Source organism: Canis lupus, chromosome 15 (assembly GCF_011100685.1).
Source record: "Canis lupus familiaris isolate Mischka breed German Shepherd chromosome 15, alternate assembly UU_Cfam_GSD_1.0, whole genome shotgun sequence".
In the NCBI taxonomy this organism is placed as follows: Eukaryota; Metazoa; Chordata; class Mammalia; order Carnivora; family Canidae; genus Canis; species Canis lupus.
Window position 1 is genome coordinate 32054243 of NC_049236.1, and position 18976 is coordinate 32073218.

Genomic DNA, 18976 nt, shown 5'->3' on the forward strand with positions numbered 1-18976 from the left:
GTTGTCTTTGTCTTTCCATTTCTACCAACACCATCAGTGCCATCATGCCTTAAGCCACCTCTGTTTTTCTAATTTGTGCTATAAGCTTAAAATCTTAACTGATCTATTCCCATCTAGTCTTAATTTTCAACAGTTTTACTCACTACACCAAGAAGCTTGCACATATATGCATGTCTAGAACTGTGTGGCTAGATACTGCATACAATAATAATAAAGACTTACTTAGCACTTACCATGTGTTTGAAACTCTTCAAGACACTTTATATATTCTAACTCATTTAATTCTCACCATAAGGTAGGTGCTATTACTTGTCCTCATTTCACAAATGAGGAGAGATTGAGGCACAGAGAATTTAAAGATTCTGCCCAGGACCACATTGCAGGAAAGCTGGGGTTTGAACTCAGTGATTTTAGCTTCAGTGTTAATGTTCTTTACTACTACATGATATTAATCATCAATGAACATAATCCCTTCTGGCTTAAAATTCTTCAGGAACTTCTAAATTGTTCCCGGAAACTACAGTGTCTAAATTCTGTCTGAAATATTCTTCTCTTACAAGAGGGTTAAAGAAAAAAACAAAAAACAAACAAACGAACAAAAAACCCAAGAGGGTTAAAGAAGTGTTCAATGCTTCCCATCCTTTATATGTTTCCTTAATCATTACTTCTTTAGAGAATCTTTATATCAAATCAGTATTAGTAACTCCTTTGTACTATGTAGCTCCCTGTTAATAGCATTTATCACAGATAAATTTTTTTTATCACAGATAAATTTTATATATTGTTGTGATTTTCACCTAATTGGTGTCTTATCCACTATAGTACAAACTATTATATGCCCAGTGTGTAGTATAGTCTGGTATGCATACGGTACTCAACATATATTTTCTGAAATCAATAAAGAAAAAAGAAAGACCAAAAGGAATAGAGGGAGGAAGAAAGGACAGAGAGGGAAGGAGGGAATTCTTAGACTTGAAAAGGTCATAGAGGAACATTTTACAACTTTGCTTCAAGATTGGGAATTACTTTTATAATCTTTCTTTTGAACCATTACTCATTCTCTGTTTGCACTCCATCTCAAGAAAAGTTGCTTTCATTGTTAGATGACTCCGAACAACAAGTAGAAAATTCTTCCTTAGCTAGAGCTAAAATACAGCTCCGTGTACATTTCACCCATATGTTCTACTCTTCATTTTGGAGCTCCTGGAATACATTTTATCCCTTTCTCATATGGCAAGTTTTCAAATATTTAAAGTTCTTATATTTCTCTCAACATACTCTTTTTCCCCAGCCTAATGACATATGATTACTTGTATTTTCATGACATAAATTTAATAATTTTATTTATGTGCTGTGAAGTCTTTTAAAAAATATTCTTTTCTTAATGTCAATTAATTTCATTTCTTGCCTTTAGCCAGCATTTTTAAAACTCTGTTCAAAATATAATAATTAGTTCTTCCCTCCTAACCCCATATAAGTTTTCAGTGAAAATAAGTAGGCAAAACTATAATATGTTCTTTTCTTGAGAATTCACCTTATAGAATAACATATTAAGTTTCTGAGAAATCTTGGTGTAAAGTAACATGTTAGATTTTCCTTAATCTGGTGTTTCACAGACATATATGATCATTTTTCCAGGGAAATATATCAAATTTTATAGCATATATCAGAATACTGTTTGAAAAATATAAAGTCATGTATTAATATCTATGGGATATTTATTATTTACAGATATGCCTCAGAAATTAGAAGCCTAAAGTAAATTATACTTTGTTACTAAATGAAATCCTGGGTTATTTCTTTTTAACTCATGAGAAATAGGTGAATTATGTTAAGTGATTAAAGTATAATTTTTTCTTATGTTTATGAGAAGAGAAGGAAAAACAAAGGTAGGAGAACATATATATGCATATATTCATGGTAGAAAAATGGAAACTATTATTATGTAACACTTTTTATTGAAATATGTTCTTAATAAAACTTGTAAATAATGCCCCTGAAATAAATATTTTACTACCATTTTGTTAGAAAGCATTCACTCTTTTTATTTAAAAAAATCCAAAACCACTGGTAAATATAAGAGCTGAACAATTTGCAATTCAAGTGGATTTCAAATGTTAAAACACTAAGATTCTGTCAGAAATGTGTTATAATGAATGTAAAACTTAGGATTTGTTTAATTGATAGAGTACACTGTACTATATCTAAGAATAGTAGATAAAAAAAATAGTAGTGAAGTAAAAATTACTGCTTTTCTATTATTTGGTATTGACTAAAAAGTCTCCTTTCATCAAGTATTTAATACATTTTATATCCATTCTTGAGCTAAATATCACACTCATGCTTACAAATGCTACTTAGCAATCTGAAATTAATTATGATGAAGAAATACCTCATTTTTTCAGATCTCCTTATCTTCTGTTAGATTACTATATTTCCACTATCAATAAAATATCTGCATTAGCAATTTTGAACATATGCAAACAAATATGTCCCTTATATTGCATAACAGTACAATTGCATTATTTGATGTTAGTAAGCTGTGAAAGAGACAAAAAAGAATTATCTTTGAGTTGATAAACTATCTGAACTCTGTGTCTGTTTTATTAATTAAAGAAAAGCCAACTGTGCTGCGTATCATTGATGGAAAGCATCTTTGAACAGAAAACATAAGCTACACAAAAACAGTGGCCAAGAGCAATTGGAAATGTGACTTTTGTCTTATATATGGTAACCAAATTTCATTTCAGAAATATTAACTCATTAAGCTGATTTTAGAATGTTGATGATATGTTTAAATAATGACAGCCTGAAGGAGCCTGAAGCAGTTCATTAAATCCATTGGAATTGGTGGTTTGATTTCATTGCCATCCAGACGGAGGTAGCGAAGGTGAGGTCCATAACCAAAGGAATCTTGTTCTGCAGGCAGTATGGGAGGACATATTACAGAGACGTTCACATCTGTGGAGACAAAGGTGGCATGAACGAATGAATTGGAATAGAAGAGACCAGGTGTGGGAAGACCACGTAGCCATGCAACAGTCTTATAGAGGGTCTAGCAGCCTGATTCATGGAAGTGCCAGAGATATAAACCATTTTTGTAGTTGGAGGTTAAACATATCTGTTTTATAAAAGTAACCCTAAAAAATGTGCAACATACACTCATCTCACTCCATATTTGATTCCACTTTGCAAAGAGCACAAGGGACATACCACTAAAGCTGTGATGGAGGGAACGCCTGGGTGGTTCAGTAGGTTAAATGTTTGCCCATCCTGGGATGGACCCTTCACTGAGCTCCTTGCTCGGTGGGGAGTCTGCTTCTTCCTCTCCCTCTGCGGATTCTTCTCACTGCTCATTCTCTCTCTCTCTCTCTCTCTCCCCCCCCCACTATGCCTGTCTCTCTCAAATAAATAAATGAATAAATAAAATCTTTAAAAAAATAAAAGCTATGATGGAAATAAAAGAATACAAGATATATCATTTGTTTTGTAAACTTCTAGGTGAGAAAAAGCATATTTAGACTACTAAAAAAGGAGATGGGTAGTATTTAGGATATTGGAAGTGGAGACAAAAGTTCATAGAAAGAATGGTTAAGTGCATGGGTAGACGGATGGATGGATGGATGGATGGATGGATGGATGGATGGATGTGTAGGTGAAAAATCAATATATTATCAGGGAAAGTGCTTAAAACCTTAAAATGCAAAATTTTCAGTTTTTTTAAAGTGCTTTTGGCATAAGATTACATATATAATACTTACAGAAAAGAACCTTGAATCTTTATATTTAAGTGTATTTAATTAGAAAGGATACATTTGCCAAGAATTGAATTACAAAGATTCAAGCCAGGAAATATCCCATCAGCTTTTTCAGATGGTTAAGATGTGAGAAATCATGCACCTGCCTTGGATCAGAGCCCTTGGCATCAATGACTATACGAAATTTAGGAGTATTCAGGAGAGAAAAACCTGTTAAATTAGCAAAATTCAGACAAGTGTGCATAACAGCTCATTTCAACCATGAATCTGGTTACTGCTTTTAAGTCTCATTTGAAACTATTTTGAGAAAGAGGTCTTCTTTTAGAAGATGAGACCCACCTAATTTTGGCAATGGCCTTCCTATGAGTTTACGCTTATAGCGAGGTTGCTATGCTCTGATCTTATGCCATTTTTTAATTGAATTGCTAAAAATAATGACTCATATTTGTATAGAAGTTTGTGTATATAATTTTTCACATACATTATCACTGTATCATCACAGAGCCTTTATCAGGTGATATTATTATTCTCCCTACCTAGGCATTGCAGGAATAGTGGTTCAGATAGGTAAGGCAATACACACAAGGTATGTTAGTAAGTAAGTGGTAAAGCTGAGTCCTAACCTTGTCCTTTTCCTACTATATAGGGTGCCTTGTTTCTTGGAGAGACTCTGTCCTTTTTAACATGCTACCATACTTATTACCCTTATGCCACATAACCAATGCAAGTCTGAATAGATGTAATGTGAGAAGTCAGCATTCTAAATGTAGTTATATTTTCATAAATTAATTATGATGTTTCTCAGAGAACACCAAGAAGTAACTTCCTTGAAGAGATAACATTTTTTGCCAAATTTAAAGCCCTTTAAATTTTTCAGAAGAAATAAATATTTCCATCTTTTTTCCTAAGAAAAGGCCACTGTCCTGTAAATTCTCAGAATTCTTCATATAAAAGGTATGTTTCTTGGAAATCTCTTTGTTAACAACTAGAGTAGATTATGCAGCCAGAAGAAATAAGTACTTTAGCAGTTATTATAACACAGTGTGATATAATGGTGAGCCAATAGTTCTAGCCAGGGAAATTCTTATTTTACATTTATATTCTGGGAATATAGAAATGACTACGCCTGAAATCTACATTAAGAAACAAATAAATCAATCCCTCTTTGTTGTTGCTGTTAAAATTATTCTTACCTGGGGGGATAGAAATTTTTCTGAAGTCTTATATTCTGGAAATTGAAGAAAAGTGTACTGGGATCATACTGTATGAGTAAGAAACAACACTTAACACGGGAAGGCCTGAGCTCAGGTCCTGCTATTCTATTTCTTCTTTGTCCTCGGGCAAGTACCCTCACTTAGTTGGCCATCAGTTTCTTTCTCTGGAAATTCTTGATAATACCAAACAAGATTCTTGTGAGGGTTAATTGGTGATTTTTCCAAGTGTTGTCCTTGGATCAGCAGCTTCAATACCTCCTGGGAACTCAACTGTTAGACCTACTGAGTCAGAAAATGTGAAGGCGGGGCCAGCAAGCTGTGTTTTATAAGCCTTCCAGATGATCTTGTTGTATGTTAAGGCATGAGAACAACAGAAGAATAGAAATATATGAGAAAACACTAAAATTTTAAAAACGTGAGTGGAGGAAGAGCAGAGTCCTACTCTTTTTTGTATAACTTTGTGTAACTATGTAAGTGTCTCCTGGCATGAGTGCCCAGCTGAGTCTTGAATTCTGCTGTCTCACTCCTAAAGACCCTTGTTCCCAGCTTCTCAGGGGACTCCCCAGTTCACAAACAGGGATCTTTGTGGAATCCCTTTAAATTCACTTCCCACATCAATTATCTATGGGATTTTTGTTGTCAGGCAAGGAATGTATCTGTAGAAGCACAGAACTTTCATCAGGAAAAACAAAACAAAACATATATTTAGGTCAATGTTGGCTGGTTCAGTAAAACAGATTCAACAATTAACATATTTCTTTCTGTTGCATCTCTTGCTTTTGACTACAGGATTAAACAATGCGTCTCATCACCATGGAACAATGTGGCAGCAGCCTCTCTGTTAATTCCTGGATGATATATATGCTCAAGTATGTTGGTAGAAAAACCAAAAAAGAAAAGAAAAGGAAAAAAATCTTAAATAACTGAGCAGCTCCCAGTGGAAAAGTAATTTATTCTTATAAATAGGATGTATGTGTGATTATTTGCTTAAAGGAAGCTAATAAATAATAACCAAGCAGTACAACCTTCTGACAATTATCTGTACCGTTTTCCTACAAACTATCTGACTGATTCTCATTTTAGGAATATGTTTCTTAAGGCTGTGCAGGAGAGGTCTCCTGAGATTATCTTCCTAAAAGGCTTGTGCCAGGGTTGACGACACATGGATAGGTGTCAGGCTGGTTCCAATGCCCTTGTGGCTAGACCACAACACTGTCCACTTCTGCAGCAGAATCAGTCTGGTCTCAGGCAGGATTGCAAAGACACCAGGTTTAGCATCTACAGCCTCTTCTTTCTCTAACCACTTCTTTCTCTGACCACTTCCCTTGATGGTACCTTTGCCTCCAAGGCACTCGGCACTCCTCTCTCTCCCCCTAATCAAAACCTATTTTCAGGAAAGGATCATTCATTCTTCCTTGGTGGTCACCACCAGTGCTAAGGAGTTACCAACATCCAGGAGCACTGGTTTCCATTTCAATTGAACAAAAGATGTTAAACTACAGTGTTGGTTCCCAGTGCTTAGCCCCCAGAGTAGTAGTCTCAGCACCACCTGGGAACGTGTTAGTAATGAGAAGTCTCAAGTCTCATCCAGACTTACTCCATCAGGAACTCTGGGGTGGAGCCAGAGTGTGTGGATATGCACACTCTAAAGTTTGAGAAACCATCTCATCTAAAGCAAAGACTTTAATTAGGATGGTTTCAGGCACCCAGAGTTTTTAGGACACATCTCCCTTTTTGATACCTCCTGAATCAGAGCCTTCCTGTTTACTATTCATGAGGTTGTTGGTGCTTGGTACATTTTCCCAAATAAATCTACCCAGTGAGGCAGAAATACTGGAATCTCCTGGGAGTGAAAGAAGATGCATTCAGTTTCTCCAATGTAGATTACTAAAGTCCAGTTTAGTATTTGAAGATTTGAACTTCTTGGTTCATTAAGACTGTGTGAGAATGAATAGACAAAAACAAAATACTGAAAGTTGAAAAAAGAAATCTAAGGGCAGATTAGTTGTGCGGGGGTGGGGGGAGGGAAAGCCCAACAAGGTTGCTATTCTTAAAGAAAATACAGAATAAGTTTAATGATCATGAGCATCTCAAAGACATACCATGATGATTACTTACTTTTAATTTTGTTATGATCAAGATGAAGGTGCTGCAGATGAGCACTGATTCGGGGGACCTTTGTGAGTTGATTGTGAGACAGTTGGAGATCTAGAATTGAGGACACATCGAAACCACTCGAAGGGAGCCCTGCATCTGATAATTTGTTGTGGTTCAGCCGCAGGAAGGCCACCTTAGGAATCACATTAAAATAATTTTCTGGTATTCCTTCAATTGAATTGTTGTCCAAAAACAGTTGCATTGTATTGGCTGGTAATCTTGGTGGCATATTCCTTAGGGCATTCTTGGCCATATTTAGCTGCATTAGGTTCTTGAGTCCCTTAAAAGTGTCTCTTTGAAAGGCATTGTCCAAGAGTTTATTGTGCTGCAGGTCGAGAAGGGTCAGGTTCTCCAAATTGCTGAAGGTCCCCTGAGGAATTCTGGACACTTTGTTTCTGGCCAACTGTAACTGCTCTAAACTTCTTGGCAATGGAGAAGGTACCTCCTCTAGCTCATTGTCTTCCAGAAATAAGAAAAGCAGCTTCTTTAGTTGGCTCAGGGCCCCTTTTTCAATTCCATAGTTGGTTATTTTGTTCTTGTTTAGATTTATCCATCTCAGCTGGGTGGCATTCTCAAATGGTTTCTCAGGAATGGTCTCTATCAAGTTGTTCTCAAGATAAAGATACCAGATCCTTGAAGGAATGGGAGGGATTTCTTTGAGACCTCGATTTTCACAGTATAAAGCAGTAGGGAAACTAGGGGGGCAGAAGCATTCCCTGGGACAGTCAAAGTCATGCATAGTCCAGTCCTCTGGCTCACTTATGTCATAGACCTGTCTCACACTTCGAGTCCAGACGGTATCCGTTATGAATAACACCCAGACGATGAAACAGATTGTGGTTGCCATGATAGTACCTAGGATAGGGGGTGTAACTGTTAGATGTTTGAATATCTTGACCTTCAGAAAATTATGGGTAACCAAAATAACCAGTAAACACTGCTTCTTTGGGGGAAGGTAAGCACATGTCAAACACTTATAGACAGCTATCAATTAGTATGCATATAGTCAGTAGGCACTATATGTAAAGCATTTTTGCAAACACTGAAACTGGCTCACTAGCTTCCAGCTTTCTGGTTTTAGCCCAATCACAATGAAAACTAAGAAATGGAAAGCAAATTTTAGGAGCTTTAAGTGCTTTTCCATCCCGAGCTATTTAATACAAGAAAGTTACCTGAAACCTGTAGTTGAATAAAAGAGCATAAAAAAAGTGATCATTTAATAAGTCAAATGGAGAGTCTGTGTAGTTTCTAAGAAGCGAGCATATGCTTTTACTTTTGCTCCTAAATGAGCAGAACATCTGGATGAGATTTCCCAGGCTCTTTGGCCCTTGAACCAAAGAAAAAGAGAGAGATCAAAGAATCTTTTAGCAGTTTGTTGTGAAGGAAGGTTTTGAGATATGAAGAAAAATGTGTGATTAATCTCTTGCTCTGTTGCTCAACTCCTCCGGTAAGTTTTCTATTGGGGAGTGGGGAAAGACTTCTATTATTTTAAGTACAAAATCAAGTAGTTCAACCAGGGAATTTGGGTTATGAATTCTATCTCACAATTAGGCAAGTAATATATTCACCTATGGCATTACTATGGTTGATAAGAAACAAAACAAAAAGCAAAGAACATGTTTGGGTATAGATAGAGCTCCATATTTTCAGGATGGCTGCTAAGAAAGAAAAGGTTAACACTTATTGATATATGACCATCTAAAAGATATAAACCCTCTCCATTGAATATCAATAAGATCATGGGTACAACAAACTGTTCTAACAGGAAAAATAATATATATATATTAAGAATATATATATATATATAAAATAGTAACGTTCTGATCAATGTACATTTAATTCAATTGCTTGATAATAAGAACAGAATACATTTTACTGATTCCTCGGGAGAAAATAAGGCAAGCATCATTTATGAAATGCTGATCTTTCAGTTGTGCCACTAAATTGAGGGAAATGACAAGTGCAGAGCTGCTTCCGCAGGCTGTCGAATTTTTTACGATCACAGAATTCTGCTCTGGTTATCTTCCAATAGAGACACATTAAAACATTCTTTTCTTCAGAATAGAGGTTTACTTTAGTTCTTAAGCAGTAACCCTGCCTTTGATGAATCAGAACTCTGAATTCGTAAATTTAAGTTTTTAAAAGTGCAAAAATAGTTTACCTTGCTGTCCAGGAATATACCGTTGAGTCCTGTGTCTGGGTCTGAAGTTTGCTAAAACTCAGTGAAGGGGGAGGAAAAAAAAAAAAAAAAAACCTGTGGACTAAAACGATTTGTTTTTATTTTATGCTGTCAAGCCTCCTATGAGAAAAAATAAAACCTACTCTGACCAGTCACGGTGAACACCTTTTGATCTATTGTTTCCACTTTGACAGGGCTTCAGATTGCTTACCTCAGCCTTCTTGGATCTTCTTCTTTCCTTTCTATTGGTCACTGCTCATTCACAGTCATGGATTCCCAGGCTTCACTGTTGTGTTTTTATGAATCCTCCCTAAAATATATGCATCAGTGGCTCCAATTTTAACCCCTCCAACAACGACAGCACCTCACTACCTAGGCAGCTCAGCATAGGAAATTCTGACTTTAATCTCAAGAACCTATAGCAAAAATCCAGGGCAATTGTCACTCTGAAGTCACACTTCCAAAGATGTTGTAATGTACTGATATCTAGACCTGCTTAGCCAGCAGGCAGCTGAAGGCAGTTTTGATTTCAAGTACAATGGAAAGAGATTTTCAAGTGTTGTTTTATTTTCTCTAGAAAATCTTTTTAAAAACTTGGATACAAAGAAATAAGTGCTGATGCCCTCTGTTTCGATGGAAATATTTTATTCATTTCTCATATAAAACAGATGTTAGAATTCTATTTAAATATATGGTGTTTCAGAGAAAGATGGAAAAATATATTTGAAAAATTTAAAAATGAAATCTGAGAAGCTATACCTGACATTGGTGCTACACATGGTGTTGTGCTCTGTTTAAGAGAAATAAATTTTGTATCTCTGTTTCCTATTGGGAGCTTTATTCCAAGTGTTATTAAAATGAGATTTTTTTTCCTCATTAGAACAGATGTTTTGCATTTTGTCCATTACAAGACATTCTGTTGCATTGCTATTTGTTTTTCTCTAACACATAGATCTAAGATAATGTCTTTTAGTTCTTATACTTGAGGAGAAGAATCGCTTTGCCATTTGAAGAAAGATATGAATAAAAATAACTTTCAAACATTCTGTTGATGGATTGTAAACATCTTGTTTTTCAAAAGTTAATCTTATTCTGAGGTCAGGAAGTTTAATTAACGTGATTCAGTCAGCACTGCTCATGTAAGCATCATCAAAGATAGAGCACAGAGAAGAGGAGAGGAGGAGAGGGCCCTGGACCCAAAAGACCTTTCTCGAACCCCTACCTCCTGCCTCCCAACCATCGGTGTTTCGGTTCAAGCCCTGCCAGCCCTCTACGGTACTGCACTGCCTCTCAGGGTTGGCTATACTTGGTCATAAATGCTTATGGAAATGTTGCATTTCTTTAGCATTAGCTGTATGTTCTCAACTGGGAAATTCATTTAAGTTTTAGGGCTTTTATAGACTAACATCTGATTCAGACATGATCTTTTAGTAGCTTTTTCAGGTATATTTACCTCACATGTGAGGTAAAAAAAAAAAAAAAAGGTACTACTTGCTTCCTCAAAACAATGATTTCTCTACTGTGGTTCTACTTTCCTCTCTCTTCCTAAATCCTCAGAATATACACAACAGATGATCATCAAATCTGCACAGTCCCCTCCAGCTAGTCTCCTTTCCTCCTTAATATTCTTTTTTAGCCAAATTACTGAGTCATTTCTTGATTTGATTACACAAATGTTGCTGCATGTTCATCGTAGGAAAATTAGAGTAGCATGCTGGCAGCCTCCAATCTTCATTTCCTGTTCACCGCGGCACCCCTGATCCACCCACCAGAATATGGCTTCTAATCCCTCTGCTTCCCTAAAATCGTTGTGAGAAAATCCAGCAATCATCTTCATGTTTACTGATATATGGAAGCTTTTTAGTGTTTGGCTTACTTATGATTTTTGACAATGTTGATCCACTTCTTTTATTGAATGTTTCTCTTAGTGTCTGTGATTCTCTCCTAGTTTTCTCTTCTCTTTCTTGTGATTTTTTTTCCCCATTTATATCCTGAAGCTCTGTTTCTGCTAATATTTTTTTTTTTAAAAAGTGTTTCTAGTATTTGGAGCTGTTTGAGAATCTGTCCTCTGCTCTGTGCTCTTCTTGCTCTCCTCACATTTCTGGTAGGATTCTGAAGTTTTAACCATTCCCTCTAATATGATGACTCCTGAGTCTTTAGCTCTAGCTCAGTCTCTGGAAGAAGACCTGCACTTTTATATGTATATATACCTGCTTTCTGGAACTCTTTTCTTGTGTGTCTCAAGGCATGTGTCTAAAATGAAATCCTTTGTCTCCCCTTACTTCTAACTGCTCTTATCATTTACTTTTGAGGACCACTATCATCTTATTCAGTCTCCCAAACCAGAAATCTGGAAATCATTCTTAACTCTTCCTTCTCATTTTGTGAGCATATGAAAGCAATCACATTTTAAGGACCCTGGGAGACATGATATAAATAAAAATGACCATCTACAGTGCTTGCCGAATTTGGTATCATTGCTTCCAGACTGAAAACACAGGATGTTTTCCACTGTCAATGTAATCTCTGTCTGTCTATATCTTGATTTTTCCTATAGCAACCCAATCTACCCTCCTTCGATTACTGATTCCTGGAGAATGGGTACTTAAATCCTTCACTGGAACTGCGTAAGTGGAAATTCAATACATGACATTAAGACAATGGTGAGAATGTCTGAGTTGTGGTAGCTGTTAATAACAATTAATGAAAGACTTTGCTTAGCCTTATCTGATTCTGCTAAGAGGGAGAAAGGTGGCCTGCGGTGTTGTGATGTGGCTCTGGCATTACCTCTCTAATGAAAGATTGGTATTTTCAAAGTCCATGGAGCTTTGGATATAGCAGGTATTTAATAAATACTTACTGAATGAGTAAATGAACAATAAACACAAAAGGCATATGCACTACTTTGATAGTCATGAGTTTTTTGATTAGCATAAGTATGTAAATGGAAACATGGTAGAGAGCAGCACCTGGGTGGCTCAGTCGGTTAAGTGTCTGCTTTTGGCTCAGGTCATAATCCCAGGGTCCTGGGATCTAGCTCTACATTGGGCTCCCTGCTCAGTGGGGAGTCTGCTTCTCTCTTTGTCTTTGTCTCTACCCCACCCCCCTACATACACATGCCCTCTCTTGCTTGCTCTCTCCCTCTCTCAAAATAAATAAATAAAATCTTTAAAAAAAAAAAAACATGCTGGAGAACCCTAGATATATGGTAAAAAAGAAAAAAATTGTGAGCTAGAATTTTGCTTTTGCAGCTTACTTGTTGTTTGAGCTTGTACAGCCTATTTGACCATTGTGAGCCTAAGTCCACCCCTAATGCACCAGCCCTGACTGTACTATGAAGGGTTGTTTGAAAGTCAAATGAAATAATGGAGGTGATAATGTCAAATAAGTGTAGGGAAATTTCATAGTGAAAAAAGTTAAAACTCAAGGAGAACTTACAAATCATCTCTTCAAACTTTCTCCTTTTACATATGAGAAAAATGAGACCCAGAAATTTCTTTCAGCAATGTGATAAGGGCATCTTGATCTAGGCTACCTTAGGGAAGTCAGGTTGTTATTGCCTTTGTTCTTTTTAACCTCTTTTCTTCCTTTTAGCAGTTTTTGATATTTTCTATTTGCTTATCTGGCTTCTACCTCTTGCTGCTAAAAGGTGTGTATCGGGGGGAGGATGGGTATGCTAAATTATCTTAGACTGAGGGATTTATCTTGTCACATTCCTGAAGACCACTGACATTTTAAAAGAGAAGGCTATACCTGAGGGTATACAAGACCTAAAACTCTAGTAGGATTTCAAATTTGTCAGGATGTGTGTCTGACACACCTATTTTAGCCATGATTGGGCAATTGGGTGCTCCCAGGAGCTAGGTTTATGTACAATTGACTGGACTTCTGCAAAGAGAAATAATTTTTCTCTGAATAGATCACTTTTAGCCTGGTTTGATTAAAATAACTTAAATAACTGTCAAGTAAGTTAAAACTATGAAATGGTATCCACTAAAATTCACAGCTAACACACACACGTATACATCTATAATTTAAAATAGTTTTCAAAATAATATGTTTAAACTGCAGTAATGACACTCTTAAATGGTCAAAGCCACTATAAAACTGATAAAACAGCAGCACCCAGTCCATTCACTCCCCAGGTATAAGCCCCACTCCCCAGAGGCTAGACGTTCAACTCTATTATGGATTTCTTTTCATGCGAACCTTAATTTTCTTGCTTAGATTATTTTTGTTTGGCTTATCAATTTTAAACAGTAATTATTAGATAAAGATTGAGCACATTTGCTTTGGCCCCCTCATTACCCCACGTGTAGCCTTGATTCTCTTCAATAACCCCTAATGTATGCACTAACTTTGATTAAATATTTACTGCATACATTCTTGAGTGAATGAAATATTGTTTGCTGCTGAAACAATGCAAGATTATTTTAATTCCTTCATTGTACTGCATTTGTTTGCCAGTTTATATATAAGCTATCTGTAGTATATCTATGTACATACACAACTATTTCACTAATATTTTCTAAAATCTCAAACAGAATTGTAAAACCATTATGAAGAATTTTTTTACACCCATCGAGTGGTGGCAACACAGTGTGCCAGTTAAATGCCAGACTCACTTGGGTTTAAATAAATCTACCATTTATGAGCTGAGACTTGGAACAATTATTTATCTTTGCCTTAGTCTCCTCATCTGTGAAGTAAGGATGATGATGATGATGATGATGACGACGACGATGTATAAGTAATATACAACGTATAAGTAATAATAGTGATAATACCCCTCAGAGGATTGTTGGGAAAAGTACTTGAAGTAAGCTCTTGAAAGCACTTAGAGCATTCTAAAAATGTTAATAAATAAAATCAGACCTATCAGGTTCACTTTCTCCTGGGAGATACTTCCCCTGGAATTCCATATGCTCTTGCTTCAATATTGTTTCTCATTGTTGCAAACCCACCAGAGCAAATTTGGCAGATGATAATTTTTAGGTTTCTTCATGGCACATTTCAGTTGTCGCATAGTTAACAGGGCTCTCGTAATCCTCCTTCACAACCCACACAGAGGTGTTGTTTGATGAAAAGAAGTTCAGCTTGGTTGTATCTTCTGTTACAGGCATTTATTTGCCACAAGCATTAAGACATTGATGAAGTGAGTCCTCATTATAAGGTTTCTTCAAAGGTTAACTAAGTTTACCTAAGGTGTGGCGTAAAACTAACACAAAAGTCACACTCTCTCTGTTCAGGTATGGTCTTTTAAAGTACCTTTAGGAATAATACAATCCTTGCTTCATGGGCCTGTGGGATTGTGGTGGCTCTGGGCCTCCCTCCCCCACCTCCTGTGTTAGATCCCTGTTATTTCCTGGATCTTGTGTTCTGTTCTTTCTTGGTTTAATTCCACAGGTTTGGTGGAGAACAACAACTTCGGATAACTTCCTGTGATATTGGTTTGTGGTTTTTTTTTTTGTTGTTGTTATTGTTTTCTGTGAATTTTTTGTTTTGTTTTGTTTTTAATAAACTCACATGTATAAAAATGTATTGATTCAGCCCACTTACTTAACTGGTATTTTGACCGAATAGAAGTTTACAATAACATTTCTTCTAAATTCTGAAGATATTCGAAAAGACAATTGACTTGCTGCTTCTGGGCTTGAAATTGGAAAACTTGATAACATTGTAATTTTCAGGTTTCAGAATGTGACCTTTTCTTGCTCTCTGAAAACTTTTAAGACTTTCCTTTCATCTGAGTCTGAACTCCTGCAACAATATACCTTGAGGGGATGTATTCAACCCTCACTGGATACTCACATAGTCCTTTTAATCTGAAAGTTCATATCCATATAGTCCACCCATTTCTTCTAATTTGGGGTGGTAAGTCTTAGATAGTGCACCTCCTGGTTAGATTGTCTAATTCTCTTATCTCCTTTCTTTTCAAAAGTTTTGTATGCTTTCTGACAAACTTCCTTTTATCTTATGATCTTTAAAATTTTTATATCATGTATCACATGTTTCCTTTGCAAACCTGTCCTTTGGTTGTTCCTTTCCTAAATCATTCTTTTGTTTTATGTAATTACTATCTTCTCTCAATTCATTCAAAACAAGATTAAAAATGATGTTTTCCATAGTATTGTGAGTTTCTTCTGCTCCATGCAATAATTTTATTTTCTTTGATTTCTTTTTTTTTTCTTGATTTGGTTTGGCCTATAGAGAGAGATATTTCATATTGGATCCATTTCACATATCTACGGTGCTTTGCTGAACTCAATGCTCAAGAGGAGAGCACTAGTAATCTTACTGGAAGATCAATGAGAATTGATGGCACTTGTTGTCTAATGACCATGAAGGTATTTTCCCCACTGCCCCTCCGTATATATATTTACTTCACACACCCAAGTGTGTGTGCACACCCACACACTGGATGTAAATTTAAAAAGTCAACACTTAGTCTTCTTTGTGTACTTTTTTATTAGTATAATTTTTATTAGTATTACTAACATGAATTTTTTCTGTTATCAATAAATAGTAAGTAACCTTCTATATGTTGTTTATTTAGCCTTTGTATCTGAAGTATCCTGAGGCTCTGTTGTCCAAAATTGATCTGAAGCTAGTAGTAAATCCTCCCATTTATCAGCTATTTATGTTTTGATTCAACTTTACTATGTATGATTTGCTAGGGTACTGGTTGCTCCAAGACTCTACAAGAAGACTTCCATTACCTAATCAAAAAATAAGCATAAAACTATGTCTGCCATTCTTGGACGAGCTGTTATCAACTACCCAGAAGCACCCTTCTCTAGAGTTACTTTCTTCTAGCTTTTCAAACTCGCACCATTTATAGCACAGTAGCTTCCACATCATCAGCCTTTAGATGATACTAAGGTAACAGGAGATAAGCAGCTTGAAATCCCATCAATTAAGGTTCATCTCTAAAGCATTTTAGAAAAGGTGTCTTACAAAACGTTTATCCTGAATGCTGAGAAAATACTACTAGACTCATAATGTTTCCAGCAATCCTGAGCAGATTCATGAACACATATGTATATTCTTATTATCCTTAACTTCTTACCAAACTACCTTCCAGGTCAGTCCAAATCAGAACTATATTGTTGCAGTATCCATTCTTAATGGATTCCTGCTGGTCATATAATGGAAATTACAGTTTGATTGTATTTATACTTTCCCCCATCAGTTGGTCATAGAGAAAGCCTTCGTGAGGTCATAGGTGTGACTGAAGGGAGGGATAGCAGTGTCACAGGACTACCACTTATTTGGTCCTGTTCCCATTGATATCACATACTTGCTGAATCAGCACTGTTGGCCAATTCAGGTTATTCTAGGTAGATAGGTAATACTGAGTTTATGGGTGGTTGATGTCAAATTGTTGTTCAGTCTCTGCTTGAGTCTAATTTCTCAAAAGGATAATAATTATTTATTCAATATAGCTTGCCCTTGTTTAGAAAGCTAGGAGTTGGGGCACCTGGGTGGCTCAGCGGCTGAGTGTCTGCCTTTGGCTCAGGTGGTGATCCCAGGGTCCTAGGATCAAGTCCGGCATCGGGCTCCCCACAGGGAGCCTGTTTCTTCCTCTGCCTATGTCTCTACCTCTCTCTGTGTGTGTCTCTCATGAATAAATAAATTAAAAAAAAAAAGAAAGCTAGGGGTTTAATTCTCTTATTAAGACTTACCACACACTACATATAGCAAACTAATCTGCCTTACATTCTTTAAACTTTATTGAATCTGATGAGTGACAAGTAGCAGGATCACTGTGACCTCAGCTGTCTGGAGACCCTTCTCTTGACATGGGACAAACTCACATCTTACAACTTCTCAGCACTGGACTCATGTGTGGTAATATATAGCTCTAAATTCAAAGAGACTATCCATGTTCCTAACGGCAACGGACCTGTGGTTCAGCAAATTATCTTCACTTCAGATAAATATCCCCAAACCATATCCCTCAATCTTTATGGTAAGTTAATGTCTTGCAGCTTTGAACAATGCAGAGGTCAGGGGTACCGACCCCCTGTGCAGTCAAAAATCTACATATAATGTCCAGCTCCCTGATAGCCTACTGTTAACTGGAAGCCTTACTTATTACATAAACAGTTGCTTAGCACATACTTTGTGTGTTACATGCAATATATACTGTATTCTTAGAATAAGCTATAGAAAATAAAACGTTAGTAAGAAACACATAAGGAAGAGAAAATACACTTACAGTATTGCACTGTTTTGGAAAAAATCCATATATAAGTGGACCTGTGCAGTTCAAACTCACGCTGCTCAAAGGTTAACTACACTTGTCTCCAGTGTTCTGGCATTCAAGCATCCAACCAATGTATCTAGCTAATAAAGTTTACCCTTTAGATTGTATCCCATGATATATTGTGAGATGGTATTTCTATTGCCAAAATGTAGTATAATGCCAAGGAGTTAACACAATCCAGAAACAGTGCAGCAAAAATATATTGCTATTCCTGCCTGGTGAAAGGAAACAGACTGCTTCTAGTAATTTTGTTTATTTGAAATAGAGGAAAAAGGCATTATTCAGATCAGTTGCTTCATATAAGTACTAAGTGCTCTAATAGCTCGGACCACATATGGAACGACAACTGCAACAGGGGTCGCCCTCAAATTAAACTTTGGAAAATCCATTTTCATCCTCCAAAACTATCCTTCCACCACCACACACAAATGACAATCTGCCATGAGTCATTAACTCTGTACATTTAAATCTTTGAAGGTGGCACTACTATTTCTGAATCTTTTATTGAAGTGTCATTACTCTTAATTTAATATTTTTTATAGTGTTGGGAAGCTCTGTAATTTTCACCTTGGTCTTTCCAATCAGAATGGTCCATTTTTCACAGATTACAGATCCGGTATAAGAAATCAGTCACTTTCTGACGTCATCTAATCCAACTGTTAGTAAAAGAATTTAGGAAACGAATACAGGGGTATGGGTTGAACAAAGGCAGTCTTCGCTTGTCTTAACGTCTCCAAACTCTGACTCATGGACTGCAGAAGTATACCCTATGTCCCCAGGAATTTGTTTTGCTTCAAGACCATAGTTCCCTGCCCACAACCCCTCCCCTCGAGGACACTGTTACTCTGGTAATGACCTTTGGGTCTTCTGGGGGAAGATTAGGTTAAATAAATAAATAATAAATAAATAGTCAATAAATAGATAAACAAACACACACTTGTGATATCTTTACAAAGTACTTATTTAAGACAAGATACCCCTTCTTTGCTTCCAAGATCTTTAGATCCATGATTTAACTGAGGTTTAAAAATTCAGTGAAAGGTTGAAGTTCTCCATCATATGATGTAATGTTCTATGACATCTTGGATGACATAATCCAAAGCCTTAATGAGCAGTTCTGGATTTATTTTATTTTATTTTATTTTTTTTACAAATCAAATAGCTCTACAGAGATCTTCCACACCTCTTTCCTTCCCAGATCTCTGATTCTCAGCTGGCCATTATTAAGGTTTTGTTTCTTTGTTTTTTGGTTTGTGTCTGGTTTTGAATCAGACCTTTCTGACTTTCTATTGATCCTGATATCTATTAATGGAAATCTATCTGTTTTACTCATTGGTCATTAAATTACACTATTTGATCTTTTCAACTCCAGATCTTCTTTCCTCTTTGAAACCAGGGA

The 18976-nt window shown here is 36.3% G+C and overlaps 1 protein-coding gene across 2 annotated transcripts; it reads right to left on the bottom strand.

The window, feature by feature from the left end:
* Nucleotides 1–2019: 2019 nt before the first annotated feature.
* KERA (keratocan) lies at nt 2020–9810 on the bottom strand. Of its 2 annotated transcripts, none has more exons than XM_038557607.1 (3): nt 9520–9810; nt 7091–7984; nt 2020–2961 (listed from the first exon to the last, which is right to left on the bottom strand). In XM_038557607.1, exons 2-3 carry the CDS (start codon nt 7974–7976, stop codon nt 2795–2797), a joined length of 1053 nt encoding a protein of 350 aa, XP_038413535.1. In that variant the 5' UTR covers nt 7977–7984; nt 9520–9810; the 3' UTR covers nt 2020–2794. The 2 variants fall into 2 exon arrangements, with proteins under 2 accessions (XP_038413535.1, XP_038413534.1); XM_038557606.1 differs by lacking the exon at nt 9520–9810 and adding an exon at nt 9291–9502.
* Nucleotides 9811–18976: the final 9166 nt, after the last annotated feature.